Source organism: Crocuta crocuta, unplaced genomic scaffold, assembly GCF_008692635.1.
Source record: "Crocuta crocuta isolate KB4526 unplaced genomic scaffold, BGI_CrCroc_1.0 scaffold441, whole genome shotgun sequence".
In the NCBI taxonomy this organism is placed as follows: Eukaryota; Metazoa; Chordata; class Mammalia; order Carnivora; family Hyaenidae; genus Crocuta; species Crocuta crocuta.
Window position 1 is genome coordinate 98,611 of NW_027527822.1, and position 18,139 is coordinate 116,749.

Genomic DNA, 18,139 nt, shown 5'->3' on the forward strand with positions numbered 1-18,139 from the left:
CTTCACCTGGTCTCTGTATTCATGTCTGATCTCCTCAAGAACACCAGTTATGTTGATGGGGCCCAATCTAATGACCTCATTTAACTCTTTAAAGCCTGATCACCAAATAGAGTCACAATTCTGAAATCCTAGGAATTGAGACTTCAACATATAATTTTTGGGAGGCATGGTGGACACAATTCAGCCTATAACAAGTCAGAAGGCAGAACGGATTAGAGGCCAGTTGTTCAGGAAGTTTCAAATGGAGAAGATTGAAGGGGAACTGAAAGTAAGTCACTTGTTGGTGATGTGACAGAAAGTGCCTGACCTTAAATGTCTTCCATTTTCTCACTGGCCATCCTCTTAGATGAGAGTCAGAGAATTTCATCATGTGCAGTGGCTACCTGGGCTGGATCCCATCAAAACATTTTGTATACATTGAAATGTCACAGGGATTCTCCTTTAGCTTTCTTAATAAAGAGTGGTTGCTCTGAGTCCACACTGTGAGTCAGACTCAGATGCCTCAAGGGGAGCACACAAGTGTCTGGGCCATTTCCCAAACCCTCTTCCATCATACATCTGTATTTTGGATGAGCTATGCAACCAATGTTAAAGTTCACCACTCCAAGGTGTTTTCATACAACCCTCTCTCGATCACCATACACACCCCAACACTAATCTTATCTATTTTACCTCCTATACAAACCACTAGCCCAGATCCAGCAACCATGATTACTTGCCTGGATATTGCAATAGCCTCCAAGACTATCAGCTTCATGGGACAGGATTCATGTTTATCTTCCCATTGTCCCTACAATGTCTGGATAAGTGTCTCAGCAAACATTAGTGCTTAAAAATACATACTTAATGAATATTGACTGTTTGGTCTCCCCACATCCACTTTTACCACCTACAAATCTACTCTCCATACAGATTCCAGTCAGCGGATTATTTAGAAAATTTAGGTTAGGATATTATTTTATAAATAATAGGATTATTTAGAAAATTCTACTTTGGCCATGCAATTCCCTTGCTTCTCTTTGGTCTTTTGATAAATTACAAATCCTCTTCTTGCCTTCAAGGCTCTGGCCAGTTTTGGCTCTTCACGTGCCTCTCTATCTCCATCCCATGCCATTCTCCCAGCCACCCCGGTGGGTGTCCCTGTGTGATTCTGGAGAGTGAGACACAAATAGGGAGACATGGGTCTGACAGAGACACATAGTTGTTGTTGTTGGTGGTGGTGGGGTGATAGTGGTGTGTGTGTGTGTGTGTGTGTGTTTGTGTGTGGTTGTAAACACGTCAAGAATTACAGCTTCCTGCTATTCCAGTGTCAGTGAAAGGCTGGGATTTAATCATCAAACAGAACAATGGGGACAAGATTAGCAAAGAGAAGTAGATGGGTAAAGCTCCAGAGAGAATAGTGTCCACCTGAGGGATTTTCAGTTAGGAACATGTGCTAAAGAGGTGAAACACATAGGTTCACCACCTTTTCCCTGTATGAAACAGGAACATGCCATGTATACATTGGCATTATTTACAGAGAAAGTTCACTGATGCGCTCAACAGTTGTGGTCTCGGGCTGTGAGCTAGTGAGCCTGGGGGCTAACTTCACAGTAAGTCTCAGGCTATGTGCAGGAGGTCTGATAGGATGACACTTTACATAACTTTGGTTAAGATTTTCCCTTTGCGACATGAGACCACACGTGCCCCTGTTTGGTGCTGAAAACAAGCATAGACTGGAAGACAGTGAAGAGAGAAGCAGCCTGTGTTCTGATTCTTTCTGCTTCTGTACTTGGCATGAAGGTTGGGGCGGTGTTGCCTTTCCCATCAGTGCTGCTTCAACATCTCCTCGGTCCTGAGTAGCAACCAGAAGCTGGTAGAATTGGATCTGAGCCACAACAGCCTGGGAGACTTTGGAATCAGACTTCTTTGTGTGGGGCTGAGGCATCTATTCTGCAATTTGAAGAAGCTCTGGTGAGTCTGAGCTATTTTCCTTCCTGAAGCATGAGCTGTGGCTTCAATGAGCCAAGATGGGTGATAGTTTTAGCATGAGAATGGCCTTCCCTGCTAAGATTTTCCAGCGTTTATCAATAATTCAGTAAATTAGTGTTTGCTGTGGGAAGAGCCACATACTAAGCCTTAGAAAGGAACTTAAATAATCAAATACATCATGCTCACCTTTAAGGAATGTATAGCCTAGCTGAGAAAATAAAACCAGTGTAATGCATTGCTCCAGAAGAGTTTTGGGACTTTGTGACAAGCCCTTGGTCTCCACACTAAATAGGAAAAGAGGTGCTAACTCAATACAGACACTCAATATTTTATGCAGCCCTTCACTATATGCCTCTGGGAGACTTGAATTTTGAAGAAGAGAAAACACTTCAAAATGGTAGGGCTGATTTACACCCATTGTGATGGCAATTATAAAAATAATAATCCAGCATGAACTTTCAGGAGCCTGGGTGTCTCAGTCCGTTGATTGTCCAACTCTTCATTTCGGCTCAGGTCATGATCCCAGGGTCATGAGATCGAGCTCCGTGTTGGTTCCACGCTGAGTATGGAACCTGTTTAGGATTCTCTCTCTCTCTCGTTCCCTCTCTCTCTCTCTCCCTCTCGTTCCCTCTGTCCTCTCACCTTTCCATTCCTGCTCTCCGTCTCTCTGTCTCTCTCAAATACAAATAAAACAATAAAACAAAACATAAAACAAATGTTGGTGAGCAAGTGGAGATTAGGAAACATCACACATTGCTGGTGAGAAGGTGAAATGGTACAGCTGGTATGGAAAACATTATGTCAGTTCCCCAAAAAACTGAACACAGAATTATCATATGATGCAACAATTTCACTTCTGGATATATATAGGAAAGAGCAGAAATCAGGCACCCAAACATGTATTGGTTCACCTGTGTCTATAACAACACTATCGCAATAGCTGGAAGGTAGAAACAACTAATTTACCCATGAATGAATGGATTAAGAATGTGGCATGGGGGTGGGGCTGGGAGTGGGTTTTGGGGTCAAGGAGTGTGGCATATACATGCATACAGCCTTAAAAGGAATTTGGATGAATCTTGAGGACAATATCCTAATTAAAATAAGCCAGATGCAAAAGGGCAAATACATATGATCTGACTTACAAGAAGTACCTAAAATAGTCAAATTCATAGAGGCAGGAATCTGAATAGTGGGTCCCAGGGGCTGGGGGAAGGAGGAACGGGGAGTTAGTATTTAGTGGGTACCAAGTTTCTGTTTGGAAAGATGAAAAACTTCTGGAGATGGATGGTGGTCATGGTCACACAGCAATGTGTATGTACCTCAATGTTACTGAATTGTGCATCTAAAAAGGGTAAATTTTATGTTATGCATATTTTAACACAATAAAAACAAGTATAGAGAACTGAAAAGATGTGGGGCTGGCATGGGCTTGGATGGTGTTTACTTTCTATTACACCAAATAGAAGGAAATAAAAAGTTAGCATAGAGTTTGACCTATTCTTCCCATGTGTGGATTGGAGTAGAGGCAGCATTAGATCAAGGGCATCCTTGACTCGCAGACAGCGAGGAAAGAGAAGGGTTATGACATTCTGCCATCTTTATGGAAGGTTGGTCAGTTGCTGTCTCACATCAGCATGTTGTGAGGACCTGGCATCCGTCCTGAGCATCAGCCAGTCCCTGACCAGACTCTACTTGGGGGAAAATGCACTGGGAGATTCAGGAGTTGGAATTCTATGTGAAAAAGCAAAGCATCCACAATGTAAGCTGCAGAAACTGGGGTAAGTCTTCACGGGTGTCTCAGCAGAAAGCCGTCTTCTCTTCGTGGATGTATGTTTGGAAAATGTGGATGGGGATTGCTGTATAAAAGATTAATACGATGGGGTTAAAAGTAGAGAATGGAGGAGACAGACTAGCTGCTACCTCCTGCTAGTAAGGTATTTATGACTCTAGAATTGGAGATCCTAAGAGTTGAAAGAAACTCTCGGGGTTGTGCAGTCCACTTCTCCATTGACTGAAGCACTTGCGTCTAAGACGTTCATGTGGATGGTCACTGGTTGTGTGTGAGCACTTCCAAGCACACCTGTTGCTGCTGCACAAGGTGGCCACTGCAGAGGAGAAAGCTCTTATTTCTTTGGTTTCTGTGCATTGTTCCTTGTTCTGTCCCCCAGGGCTCTGCTGAGATATGTTGATCTCAATTCCCCAGAGACAATTCTCACACTCTAGGTCTTCTCATCCTTTGCCTGGATGACTCTAAACTCTCAGGTAAGATGTGGCTTCACATCTTTACCTATGTAATCATGCTGTCCTAGTTAAGAGCTGTTCTGTTATTGTTCCTATTTGAAGTACATTGCCCAGACCTGAACCTGATACTCCTAAAGATGTGTGGTGGAATTTTCACCTCCCATGGCAGGATATGGTACTGTCTCAGGGAGAATCTGTGATTTCCTTGTTTTTGGCAGTCATATCAGTTCACAAGTTCACATGTGTAAATAATAATGTGAAATTCTGGCAACCAAATCTCTGCAGACACCAACTGGGCATCTTATAAGTCAATTCCATTTTGGCACTAGATACTCAGAGTTAGTGCAGATCCCCACAGCTTCAGGGTCCCCATTTGTCTGCACACTGGCAATGCCAGATACCAATTGCAAGTAGTGGGCACAGGTTACTTGCACTTCCTTCTGACCAGCTATGGATTGGTGGTTTCCATGACCCCTTTCTCAGGTTTGAAAATTTGCTAGAATAGCTCATAGAATCCAGGGAAACACAACTATATTTACATTATTGGTAAAAGATATTACAAAAAATACAAATAAACAGCCAGATGAAGAGTCACATAGGGTGAAGTCCAGAAGGGTCTGGAACATAGGAACTTCTGTCTCCATGTGTTTAGAGTAGTCTACCCTCCTGGTACATGGATGCATTCACCAACACAGAAGGTCTCTAAATCTTGTCAAAGACATTTTATAGAGTTTACTCTCCAATCTTCCTCTTTTCTTCTTCCTTGAGGTTGGTGGGTGGGGCCGAAAGTTCCAATTCTCTAATCACCTTGTCATTCTGGTGACCTATGCCATCCTAAGGCCGCCTATAGCTTCCCCTTCAGTCATCTCATTAGTATAAACTCACGTGTGGTCAAAAGGGGCTTCTCTGAAGGGTGCCTGGGTGGCTCAGCCAGTTAAGCATCCAAGTTTTGATTTTGGCTTAGGTCATGATCTCATGGTTTGTGAGTTCGAGCCTTATGCTGGGCTCTGCGCTGACAGTGGGAAGCTTGCTTGGGATTCTCTCTCCCTCTCTCTCTGCCTTTCCCCAGCTCATGCTCTCCCTCTCTCTCTCAAAAACAAAACACAACAAAACAACAAATAAATTTTTTAAAAAGTGACTTCTTTGAATAGCAAAAGAGACAGATTGGAAATTCTTTAATTTCCACTTAGGGAGAAAAACACTTAGGATATTCCAAGAGTTTTAGAAGGTCTGTGTCAGGAAATGGGGACAAAGACCAAACATATTTATTATAAAGGCACAAAAAATATCTACTGATAATCAAGTACTTAAACATGTATCATTGCTCTTCCATGATCTTTATATGGATTATCTCAGCTGGCCCCATAAAAACTATACCAAGTAGGTAGGTATCAATGTCTCCAATTTAAATAGGAGAAAGTGAGACTAAGACTGCTTAAGACCTTTGCTTTAGGACACCCAGCCAGAAGGCTGTGGAACCCACACTCTGCTCCCTTAACTCCAGTAAGCACTGCCTAATGAGGTGTTGCTGCTGGGCTTTCTAGAGGCCTTTACATCCTGCTCACTCTGACCTGTGTGGACCTCACATTTAACTCTGGTAAATTCTATTTTATCTTTGTTTTGACTTATTGTTTAGGCAGTTTTGAATTGTGATTCTGTCCGTGTTACCTCTACCTACAACAGGCAAACTATAAATGTCTTCATTTACATTACTGATATAAATACTAACCAGATCAACACCAGGACAAAATAGAGCAGGAAGGGTCTTTATTGAGGAATAATCCATTAATCCATAATTAAAACCTCTATATATTCATAACACTATGTTATCTCCTGTCATATCAGCCCAACCTTAAATATCACCGGGTCTCTTTCCTTGAAGAGCCCTATATTGAATGCCTCCATATCCTCTCCTTACGAGTCTACCTCAGCAATTTGGTTTCTGCTATTCTTGGTTTATTCAACAGACATCTTTTGGCCCCTTTGTTTCTGGTCACTCTGGGGGCTCACTTGTAGGTGCTGATAGTGGCAGTGAGAAAGACAGACCTAGACAGACAGACAATATACAACATGTGTAAGCAGTATAATAAAAACTGTGGTTACAGTAAGAGTTACTTTCTTGCTCACCTTCTGTCAGGTGCCATGGGATCAGGTACTACATGAAGTGAGAGTGTGAGCCATGAAGAAACCAGGGGAGAAGAAATACTCCAGGAAAAGAATGGAAGGGAAGAGCCCCAGAACATAGACTCTCTGGTGGCCCTCTGTGGTTCTTGCTCTACCTCGTACACTCTTCCCAGTCTTTATTTTAGTTGACATCTGTTGTCTTTAATTCCACTCTTCATCTTACTGAAACTCCTCTCTTGTTTTTGGGGCACTGCTCAGTCTTTCCTGTTAATTTTATAGCTTCCTCTTCTTTGCGTTCTGCCTTGACTTTGCTTCCTGTGGTCTGGTAACTTCAGCACTGGTTTTCTTTTTTTTACTGATGTTTTTACACTCTCTGGGAACTTTCATATGCCCCTTAGTTTCAAAAACAACGTATATAGATATTGAGATGACTCAGAAAGCAGGTTTTAAACCCCGATATTGCTTTGTTGCTCATTAGCCTTAAAAATAGATTTTTATATCTTAGAATAGATTTTAGCTTCACAGTAGGATTTGAAGGAAGGTACTGAGACTTCCTATATACCCCCTGTCCCCACCATGCATAGTCTCCCCAATCATCAACATCAATGACCAGAGTGATACATTTGTTACAATTGATGGCTGATACAATCACCCAAAGTCAATAGTTTACATTGGAATTAGCTCCTAGTAGTGTACATTATGAGTTTGGACAAGTGTATAATGACATGCATCTACTACTGTAGTATCACAGAAAGTGGTTTTACTGCCCCCAGATCCTCTGTGTTTGGACTATTCATACTTCCTTTTTGTTCATCCTTAGCAACCACTGTTTTTGCTTTTTATTGAAGTAGAGTTAACATACAATGTTATATTAATTTTAGATGTGCATCAAACTGATTTGGCAATTCTATACATTATTCTATGTTCACCACGATAAGCATAGTTACCCTCCGTTACCATACAACATTATTACAATTTTATTAACTATATTCCCTATACTGTATTTTTTATCCCCATAACTAACTTATTTTTATAACTGGCAGTTTTACCTCTTAATCCCCTTCACTTATTTTGCTCACTCTCCTACCCTCTAGGACCTACCACTTTGTTCTTTTGTATTTATGATTCTGTTTCTGGGTTTTGTTGTTGTTGTTGTTGTTGTTCATTTGTTTTGTTTTTTAGATTCCACATATAAATAAAATCATATGGTATTTGTAAATGGGATCATTTTCTCAGTTTCTCTTTCTCCTAATTCATTATTACTATGTAGAGATGCAACAGATTTCTGTATATTACTTTTGTATTTTGCAACTTTATTGAATTTATTTATCAGTTCTAATAGTTTTTGTGGTGGATTTTTAAGAGTTTTCTATAGACAGTATCATGTGATTGGCAAATAGTGAGTTTTTCTTCTTTTTTACTACTTTAGTTCCTTTTGTTGTTATTGTTGTCTAATTGCTGCAGTTAGGACTTCCAGCACTATGTTGAGTAAACGTGGTGAGAGTAGACATCCTGTCCTGTTCCTGATCTTTTTTTTTTTAGTTGAAACATTCTTTCTTTGTTGAAACTTTAAGTCACCAGGAAGAGCAAAAAATGATTAATTTCTTTACCTTTTAAATGAAAACCAAAGATAATTCAGCAACAGGCAACTTTTGTCTTTTATTAGCATATTGGAATGTTTGTCCTGTTCCTGATCTTAGAGGAAAAGTTCTCGGTTTTTCACCATTGAATATAAAGTTAGCTGTGGGTTGTTCACAAATGGCCTTTATTATGTTGAGGTATGTTCACTCTAAAACCACTTTGTTGAGGGTTTTTATCATTAATAAATGTTGTATTTTGTCAAATGATTTTTCTGGATGTATTGAGATGGTCATATAGTTTTTATCCTTTCTTTTGTTAATGTGATGTATCACATTGATTGGTTTACAAATACTGAACCACTCTTGCATCCCTAGAATAAATCATCCTTTTTTTTTTTTTTTTTAATGTTTTATTTATTTCTAAGAGAGAGACAGCATGAGCAGGGGAGGGTCAGAGAGAGAGGGAGTCACAGACTCTGAAACAGGCTCCAGGCTCTGAGCTGGCAGTCAGCACAGAGCCCGACGCGGGGCTCGAACCCGCGAACCGCGAGATCATGACCTAAGCGAAAGTCGGACGCTTAACCGACTAAGCCACCCAGGCGCCCCTAGAATAAATCATCCTTGATCATGATGAATGACTTTTTAAGTATTGTTGAATATTTTGTTGAGAATTTTTTCATCTATATTTATCAGGGATATTGGCCTTTAGTTTTCTCTATTTGTTGTGTCTTTGACTGGTTTTGGCATCCTTGTAATGCTGGCTTCATGGAATAAATTTGGAAGTTTTCCTTCCTTTTTTATTATTGGGAATAGTTGAGAGGGATACATATTACTCTTCTTTAAATGTTTGGTAGAATTTATGTGTGAAGTCATCTGGTCCTGGAATTTTTTTGTTGGTAGTTTTTTGATTACCAATAACATTTTTAAAAAATTGGTCTCTTCAAATTTTCTCTCTCTTCCTGATTCAGTTTTGGAAAATTATGTTTCTAATAATTTATCTTTTCTTTCTAAGTTGTCCAGTTTGTTAGCACATAAGTTTTAATAATATTCTCTTATAATCATTTGTACTTCTGTCATGTTGGTTGTTATTTCTCCTCATTCATTTCTTTTTTTTTTTTTAATTTTTTAATGTTTTTTTCTTATTTATTTCTGAGAGAGATAGAGAGAACATGAGAAGGGGAGGGTCAGAGAAAGAGGGAGACACAGAATCTGAGACAAGCTCAAGGCTCCAAGCTGGCTGTCAGCACAGAGCCCGCCGCGGGGCTCGAACCCACAAACTGTGAGATCGTGACTGAGCTGAAGTCGGATGCTTAACCGACTGAGCCACCCAGGTGCCCCTCTCCTCATTCATTTCTTATTTTATTTATCTAAGTCTTTCTTTCTTTCTTTCTTTCTTTCTTTCTTTCTTTCTTTCTTAACGTTTTATTTATTTCTGAGAGAGAGACACAGCGTGAGCAGGGGAGGGCCACAGAGAGAGGGAGATACAGAATCTGAAGCAGGCTCCAGGCTCTGAGCTAGCTGTCAGCACAGAGCCTGACACAGTACTCGTACCCACGAACCGCGAGGTCATGATCTGATTCGAAGTCTGCCGCTTAACCGACTGAGCCACCCGGGTGCCCCAGTCCTTTTCCTTTCTTGATGAATCTGGCTAAAGGTTCATCAATTTTGTTTATAGTTTCAAAGAACTAGCTCCTGGTTTCATTTTCTTTTTCATTGTTTCTTTAGTCTCTGTTTCATTTACCTATGCTCTAATCTTTATTATTTCCGTATTCCTATTAGCTTTTGATTTTGTTAGCTCATCTTTTTATTTTGCTCTTTCAGGTGTTAGGTTAGGTTGTTTATTTGAAATTTTTCTTGTTTCGTGAGGTAGACCTGTATTACTATTAAGTTTTCTCTTAGAACAGCTTTTGCTGCATCCCCCAAATTTTGGATTGTTGTGTTTTCATTTACATTTGTCTTCATGATTTTTTAAAAAACTTCCTCTTTGATTTCTTGGTTGAGCCATTCATTGTTTAGCAGCATGTTGTTTATCCTCCATGTATTGGTGATTTTCCCAGATTTTTTCTTGTAATTGATTCTAGTTTTATATTGTTGAGGTCAGAAAAGACGCTTGATATAACTTTAAACTTCTTAAATTTACTGAGAATTGTCTTGTGGCCTAACATGTGATCTATCCTAGAGAGCGTTTTGTATGCACTTTAAAAGAATGTGTATTTTCTTATTTCTGGTTAGAATGTTTTATAAAACATTGTAATGTTTTATATATATATAATGTATCTATATAAGGTCCATCTGGTCCAATGTGTTGTTAAAAGCCACTATTTTGTTGATTTTCTGTCTGAATAATCTATCCATTAATGTGATTGGGGTGTTAAAATCCCTTATTATTGTATTGCTGTCAATTTTTACTCTCTGTGTCTGTTAATAACTGCTTTATGTTCTAGGTGTTCGTATGTTGGGTGCATAGATATTTATAATTGTTATATCTTCCTTTCTAACTGTTCCCTATATCATTACACAGTGCCTTTCTTTGTCTCTTCTTACAATCTTTGTTTTAAAGTCTGTTAAATCAGTCCTGGCATTTTTCCTTTTTCTATTTATATGGTAAATGTTTTTTCCATCCTTTCACTTTCTGTCTGTGTGTGTCATTAGTTCATAAGTGAGTTTCTTTCAGGCAGTATATAGATGGGTCTTTTTTTTTTTTTCTTTTATCCATTCAGTTAGCCTATGTGTTTTGATTGGAATACTTAGTTTATTTACATTTAAAATAATTATTGATAGGCATGTATTTATTTCCATTTTGTTAATTGTTTTCTGGTAGTTTTTGTATTCCTTTCTTGTTCTCTTCCTTTGTGGTTTGATGGCACTTTTTAATGTTATGCTTGGATTCCTGTGTGTGTGTGTGCGCGTGCGCATGTGTATTAATTTGATTTTTGATTTGTGGTTACCATGAGGTTTATATATAGCATCTTATAGGTATAGCAGTCTATGTTAAGTTGATGGTTGCTTGAGTTTGAACACATTCTAAATGCACTACATTTTTACTCCCCCTCCCTGTATTATGTATATGATGTCATATTTTATCTCTTTTTTAAATTTTGTGTACCTCTTGACTGATGCTTGCAGATATAATTGATTTTACTACTTTTGTGTTTTAACCTTCATACTGGCTTTATAAGTGATCATTCTACCACCTTTACTCAATGTTTGCTTTCACTAGTAAAATCTTTTCCTTTTATAATTTTCTAGCTTTTAGTTATGTGTGTTTTTCTACTGAAAGCATCCCCTTTAACATTTCTTGTAAAGCTGGTAAAGGTGATGAACTCTTTTAACTTTTGTTCATCTGGGAAATACTATCTCTCTCTTTCTATTCTTAATGGTGATCTTGCTGGATAGAACATGTTTAAAAAAACATTTTTTTAATGTTTTTATGTATTTCTAAGAGAGAGAGAGAGACAGCATTAGCACGGAAGGGTCAGAGAGAGAGGGAGTGATAGACTCTGAAACAGGCTCCAGGCTCTGAGCTGGCAGTCAGCACAGAGCCCGACGCGGGGCTCGAACCCACGAACCGCAAGATCATGACCTAAGCGAAAGTTGGACGCTTAACCGACTAAGCCACCCAGGCGCCCCTTGCTGGATAGAATATTCTTGATTGCAGAGTTTTTCTTTCCAGAATTTTGCATATTTCATACCACTCCCTTCTGGCCTGCAATGCTTTTGCTGAAAAAGTTTAAAATTCTCTTTATCATTACTTTTTGCTGAAAAAGTTTAAAATTCTCTTTATCATTACTTTTTTGTCATATATATTATTATGTGCTGGAGTCTAGCTCCGGCTGGGTCCAGGGTTCCCTGAAGGATGGACAGTGTCGGCGAGGGAGGGATGAGAGAGATGTGAGATTCTTTCTGGTCACCAGCCAGGCCTCTCTCCTCACTGTCTGAGACTCAACTTTATTTTATGATTTAGTGTTTGGGAGACAGCACAGAAGTGGCGTTCTGATGATAAATCCTTTTATTAGTAAAGACTTTCCAGAACATTGATATGCAAAAGGATGGGGAACAGCACAGAGGTGGCGTTAGCATAGTAAAGGCAAAAGTTAGTTCTTGTGAGCAGAGGTCAACAGCCCACTCATCACTTAATGGGAGGTATTAAGAAAAACAGGTCTTTCAGGAAATGCAATGTTGCTCCCATAACCATAAAAGAAGAAATTCTTACAGTAAGTTCCTTCACAAAGTGCAATTGTATCAAGGCCAGAATGAGTCACTCCTAATGCCAATTAACAAGGTAACTTGGGGGTCAATACTCAAGCCAAAATAATTGGGTGCTGGTGGATATTGGGGTTGCTACCTGACGGTAAGAGTCCGTGCAACTTACTTTAACCTCATAAGGAGTTCTTACTCAACCTATGAATTCAGAAAATGGCTCCCAACAATTGTGTGTCCTTGTGTGGACTGCTTTAGGTTCATCTTGTTAGGAACTCTCTGTGCTTCCTGGACCTGGATCTGTTTCCTTCCCCAGATTAGAGAATTTTTCAACTATTATTTCTTCAAATATGTTCTCTCTCCTCCTTCTGGAATCTCTAGGATGCAAATGTTATGCTTGACAATGTCACTGAGTTCCCTTAACCTATTGTAATATTTTATTCTTCTTTTTCTCTTCTCGGTGTTCAGCTTGCTTGCTTTCCATTACCTTGTCTTCCAGACTGTTGATCCATTCTTCTATATCCTTAAATCTGCTGTTAATTCCCTCTAGTGTATTTTTTTTAAATTTTAGCTATTGGATTCTTTATCCTGTATGGTTATTTTTTATTTTTTTTATCTTTTTGTTGAGATTCTCACTGAGTTCATCCATTCTTAAGTCCAGTGAGTATCTTTATGAACATTACTTTGAATTCTAGATAAGCAGATTGCTTATTTATGTTTTAATTAGCTCTTTTGCTGTAACTTTCTCTTGTTCTTTCATTTGGAACATATTCCTCTTCCTCCTCATTTTGTCTGACTCTGTGTTTGTTTCTATATATTAATGAGGTCAGCTACATCTCCTGGTCTTGAAAAGTACTGATCTTGTGTAGAGGAGATCCTGTGGTTCCCTATGATGCAATTCTGGCCAACAGAATCAGACATTCCAGGGGTATTCTCCTATGTAAGCTGCACACACATTTTGGCGGCTGCTGTGGGTTCAGTGAACAAAGTTTGGTTCCTGCCCTGTGGAAGGGCCTTCCGAGGCTGCCATAGGCTCATAGGTAGGTGGGGTCTGAAGTAAGATTAGATGTCTGTACTTAGCCTCTCTGCCACAGATATGTGTTCATGAAACGTCAGGGCATTCTTTCTGTGCAGTCAGCAGCTTAGCTGTTGAAACTGTGGGCATGTTGGTGTGGGGGGTTATCTCCCTATCTCCCCAGGTCAGGAGTCACCTTGGAGTAGTGCATGTCCTTGCTGGGGCTGCCTGCTGGTTGTGGTGGGGCAGAAGCCACTTTGGATGGACACTTGCTGAGGTGGGTGATTTGGTGTGGTGAATCTGCAGAGGAACACAGCAAAGTACCAATTATTACCAAGATAGGTGGATACTATCCACAATGATGTTAATGCTGGCTCCTGCAAGTTTCCAGCTATCTAGGCTGGGAGAGGAAAAAAGAAATGCTGCCTACTAGCCTTTTGTTCTCATAGAAATCTTCTGAAGACTCCTGCCCCTCCAACACATGTTTTGAGATTAATAAATAATTCCCTTTCATGTATTTCCAAGACACATTTCAACTGCTACTTTTGTGCTGTGTCTTGGGCAAAATAATTTATTATGTTGGCTACTTTTTAAAATTTAAGTTTGTTTGTTTGTTTGTTTTTAGTAATCTCTACATCCAACGTGGGGCTTGAACTCACAAACCTGAAATTAAGAATCACATACTCTTTCAACTGAGCCAGCTAGGTCCACCTATATACTGGCTATTTTAGGGCAGGGATTAAATTTTCTATTTCCCTCTGATCTGCTGATTTTTAAAGTACCCAGAGTTAAGCCCCATTGACTTTCAGAATCAGATGTTTTGGTGACTTGTCTTCCTAATGTGGCTCTTCCATGCTTGGGGTGACTGGCATTAAGTCTGATTTTCTTCCTTTTCAAAGTTTGTGGTACCCCTCTCATCTGTGGTTAGACTTGCCAGGAATTTCCTTCTTAACCAGGACTCTATGTCTGCTACCTATTTCCTTGTGGCCTCTTCTCTGTGGAATGTCTTTTCTGTTAGTTTTCAAGTTGTTTTCAGAGTTTTAAGTGCATAGATGGAGCTGTTGCTGTGTCTGTGGGACAAGATTAATTCAGGTTTGTCCTATTCCATCACTTTTTTAAAACGTTTTTATTTAGGGGTGTCTGGGTGGTTCAGTTGGTTAAGTGTCAGAGTCCTGATTTTAGCTCAGGTCATGATCTCACAGTTTGTGAGTTCAAGCCCTGAGTTGGGCTCTGTGCTGACAGTGCGGAGCCTATTTGGGATTCTCTATCTCCGTCTCTCTCTGCCCCTCCCCGACTTGTGCTCTCTCTCAAAATAAATAAATAAAAACTTAAAATTTTTTTTATTTCAATTCCAGTTGTTAATGCACAATATTAGTTTCAGGTGTACAATATAGTGATTCAGCACTTACATACAATACCCAGTGCTCATCACAAGTGCACTCCTNTGCTGACTGACTTATTTCACTTATTATAATACTCTTTAGTTCCATCCATGTCATTGCAGATGGCAATGATTTCATTCTTTTTGACAGGTGAATAGTATTTCATTATATATATCACTTCTTTATCCATTCATCAGTTGATAGACACTTAAGTTGTTTCCATTATATATGGAATGTTTTATTTTCTTTCTGAGAGAGAGAAAGCGTGAGCAGGGGAGGGTCAGAGAGAGAGGGAGACACAGAATATGAAACAGGCTCCAGGCTCTGAGCTAGCTGTCAGCACAGAGCCCGATGTGGGGCTCGAACCCACGAACCGTGAGATCATGACCTAAGCCGAGGTCGGCTGCTTAACTGACTGAGCCACCCAGACGCCCCATCCATTTCATTATAGATAATGCTGCTATAAACATTGGGATGCATGTATGCCTTTGACTTAGTAATATTGTATTTCATGGGTAAATACCTAGTAGTCAAATTGCTGCGCTGTAGGGTAGTTCGATTTTTAATTTTTTGTGGAAACATCTTACTGTTTTCAGAGCAGCTGCACTGTTAGCATTCCCACCAGCAAAGGAGGAGTGTTCCCCTTTCTCTGCATCTTCTCTAACACCCATTGTTTCCTGAGTTGTTAATTTTCACCATTCTGACAGATGTGAGATGGTATCTCATTGTGGTTTTGATTTGTATTTTCCTGATGATGAGAGATGTTGATCATCTTTTCATGTTCCTTTTAGCCTTCTGTATGCCTTATTTGGAAAATGTCTAGTTATGTCTTCTGCCTATTTTTTAACTGGATTATTTGTTTACTGGATGCTGAGTTTTATAAGTTTTTTTTAAATGTATTTTGGATACTAATCTTTTGTCAGATATGTCATTTACAAATGTCTTCTCCCATTCCATAGGTTGCCTTTTAGTTTTGTTGGTTGTTTCCTTTGTTGTACAAAAGTTTTTTATTTTGATGAAATCCCAGTAGCTTATTTTTGCTTTTGTTTCCCTTGCCTCAGGAGACATAACTAGAAAGAGATTGCTACATACAGCCAATGTCAAAAGAGTTTATTACCTGTGCTCTCCTCTAAGATTTATATAATTTCAGGCCTCATATTTAGGTCTTTCATCCATTTTGAATTTGTTTTTGCGTATGGAGTAAGAGGAGGACAAGTTGCATTCTTTTGCATGCTATTGTCCAGTTTTTCTAACACCATTTGTTGAAGAGACTTTTTCCCTTTGGATATTCTCTCCTGTTTTTGTAAAGATTAATTGACCCTATAGTTATGGATTCATTTCTAGGTTTTCCATTCTGTTCTATTGTTTTATGTGTCTATTTTTTGTGCTAGTACCGTACTGTTTTAATTGCTACAACTTTGTAATATAACTTGAAATCTGGGATTGTAATGCCTACAGGTTTCCTTTTCTTTTCAAGTTTGCTGTGGCTTTTTATTTATTTATTTATTTATTTTTTGTGGTTCCATACAAACTTCAGGATTGTTTGTTTTGGCTTTGTGAAAAATGCTCGTGGTATTTTGAGGGGGAGTGCATTAAATGTGTCAAATTGCTTTGTAATATTTGCTTATATAATTTTTTTTTTAATAGTTTATTGTCAAATTAGTTTCCACATAACACTCAGTGCTCATCCCAACAAGTGTCCTCCATGCCCATCCCCCCTCCCCCCACATCCATCAGTCCTCAGTTTTTGTCAGCATTCAAAAGTCTCTCATGGTTTGCTTCTCTCCCTTTCCCCCACCATTTCCGTCCTTCTTCTCCCCCTTGTTCCTCCGTCAAGTTCNCATCATCTTCAATTTCTTTCATCAATGTTTTATAACTTTCAACATGCAGGTCTTTCACCTCTTTTTAAAAATTTTTTTTAAATGTTTTATTTATTTCTAAAAGAGAGAGGGACAGCATGAGCAGGGGAGGATCAGAGAGAGGGAGACACAGAGTCAGAGGCAGGTTCCAGGCTCTGAGCTAGCAGTCAGCACAGAGCCTGACGTGGGGCTCAAACCCATGAACCGTGAGATCATGACCCGAACCAAAGTCGGACGCTTAACTGACTGAGCCACCCAGGCGCCCCTCACCTCTTTGATTAGGTTTATTACTAGGTATCATTGTTTTTTGTGCTATTGTAAGTGGGTTGATTGCTTACTTTCTTTTTCTGCTGATTCATTATTGGTGTATAGAAATTTAAAAATTTTCTGTACACTGATCTTGTATCATGTGTCTTTACTGAATTTATATATCAGTTCTAGCAAATTTTTGGTGGAGTCTTTCAGGTTTTCTTATAGAATATTATGTTATCTGCAAATAGTGAAAGTTTTACTTATTCTTTGCTGATTTGGATACTTTTTATTTCTTTGTGTTGTCTGGTTGTTGAGACAACCAGCATAGTACTGGATTTCCAATAGTATGTTAAATAACAGTGGTGAGAGTGGATATCCCTGTCCTGTAATGTCCGTAGAGGAAATATTCACACTGTCTCCCCATAGAGGATGATATTGGCTGTGGGTTTTTCATATACAGTCTTTGCTATGTTGAGATATGTTCCTTCCAAATCTACTTTGTTAAGCGATTTTATTATGAATGGATGTTATACTCTGTTAAATGTTTTCCCTGCATATATTGAAAGGATCATTTGGTGCTTAGCCTTTCTTTTATTTATGGTGTATATCATGTCGATTGATTTGTGAATATTGAACCAGCCCTGCTGCCCAGGAATAAATCTCACCTGATCATGGTGAATAATTTTATTAATGTACTCTTGAATTCGATTTGCTATTATCTTGTTGAGAATTTTGGCATTCATGTTCATTAAGGATATTGGCCTGTAATTTTCTTTTTTAAATGGGTCTTTGTTTGGTTTAGCAATAAGGATATTGCTGACTTCATAGAATAGGTTTGGAAGCTTTCCTTCCATTTCTATTTTTTGGAACAGCTTGATAGCAATAGATATTAACTCTAAATGTCTGGTAAAATTCCCCTGGGAAGCCATCTAGCCCAGGACTTTTATTTATTGGGAAATTTTTGATAGCCAATTCAATTCCTTTGCTGGTTATGGGTCTTTTCAAAACTTCTGTTTCTTCCTGTTTGAGTTTTCTAGTGTATCAATGTCTAGGAATTTGTACATTTCTCCCCAATTGTCCAGTTTGTTGACATATATTTTTTCATAGTATTCTCTTATAATTGTCTTCCTCTGATGTTGGTTGTGATATGTCTTCTTTCACTCATGATTTTATCTACTTGGGTCCTCTCTCTCTCTCTCTCTCTCTCTCTCGCTCTCTCTCTGTCTCTTTTTAAAAGTCTAGCTAGGGGGTTATCAATTTTGTTTATTCATTTAAAAAATCCAGCTTTTCGTTTCATTAATCTGTTCTACATTTTTTCCCCACTATACCGTTTATTTCTGTTCTGATTTTTATTATTTCCCTTCTTCTGTTGGATTTAGGCTTTATTTGCTGTTCCTTTTTTTGCTCCTTTAGGTGTAAGGTTAGGTTGTGTATTTGAGAACTTTCTTGTTTCTTGAGATAGGTCTGAATTGCAAAGTATTTTCTTTTTAGGACTTGCCTTTGCTGCATCCC

At 38.9% G+C, this 18,139-nt stretch overlaps 1 protein-coding gene across 2 annotated transcripts in view; it reads left to right on the forward strand.

Annotated features, from left to right (window-relative positions):
- NLRP3 (NLR family pyrin domain containing 3) overlaps positions 1-18,139 on the forward strand; it is a 47,607-nt gene that overhangs the window by 12,095 nt on the left and 17,373 nt on the right. The window contains exons 6-7 of one of the 2 annotated variants that reach the window (XM_077775896.1): positions 1,783-1,953; positions 3,582-3,752. In XM_077775896.1, the coding sequence (XP_077632022.1) occupies positions 1,783-1,953; positions 3,582-3,752 (342 nt within the window). The remainder of the gene's footprint in view (positions 1-1,782; positions 1,954-3,581; positions 3,753-18,139) is intronic. The other variant, XM_077775901.1, reaches the window with a different exon arrangement.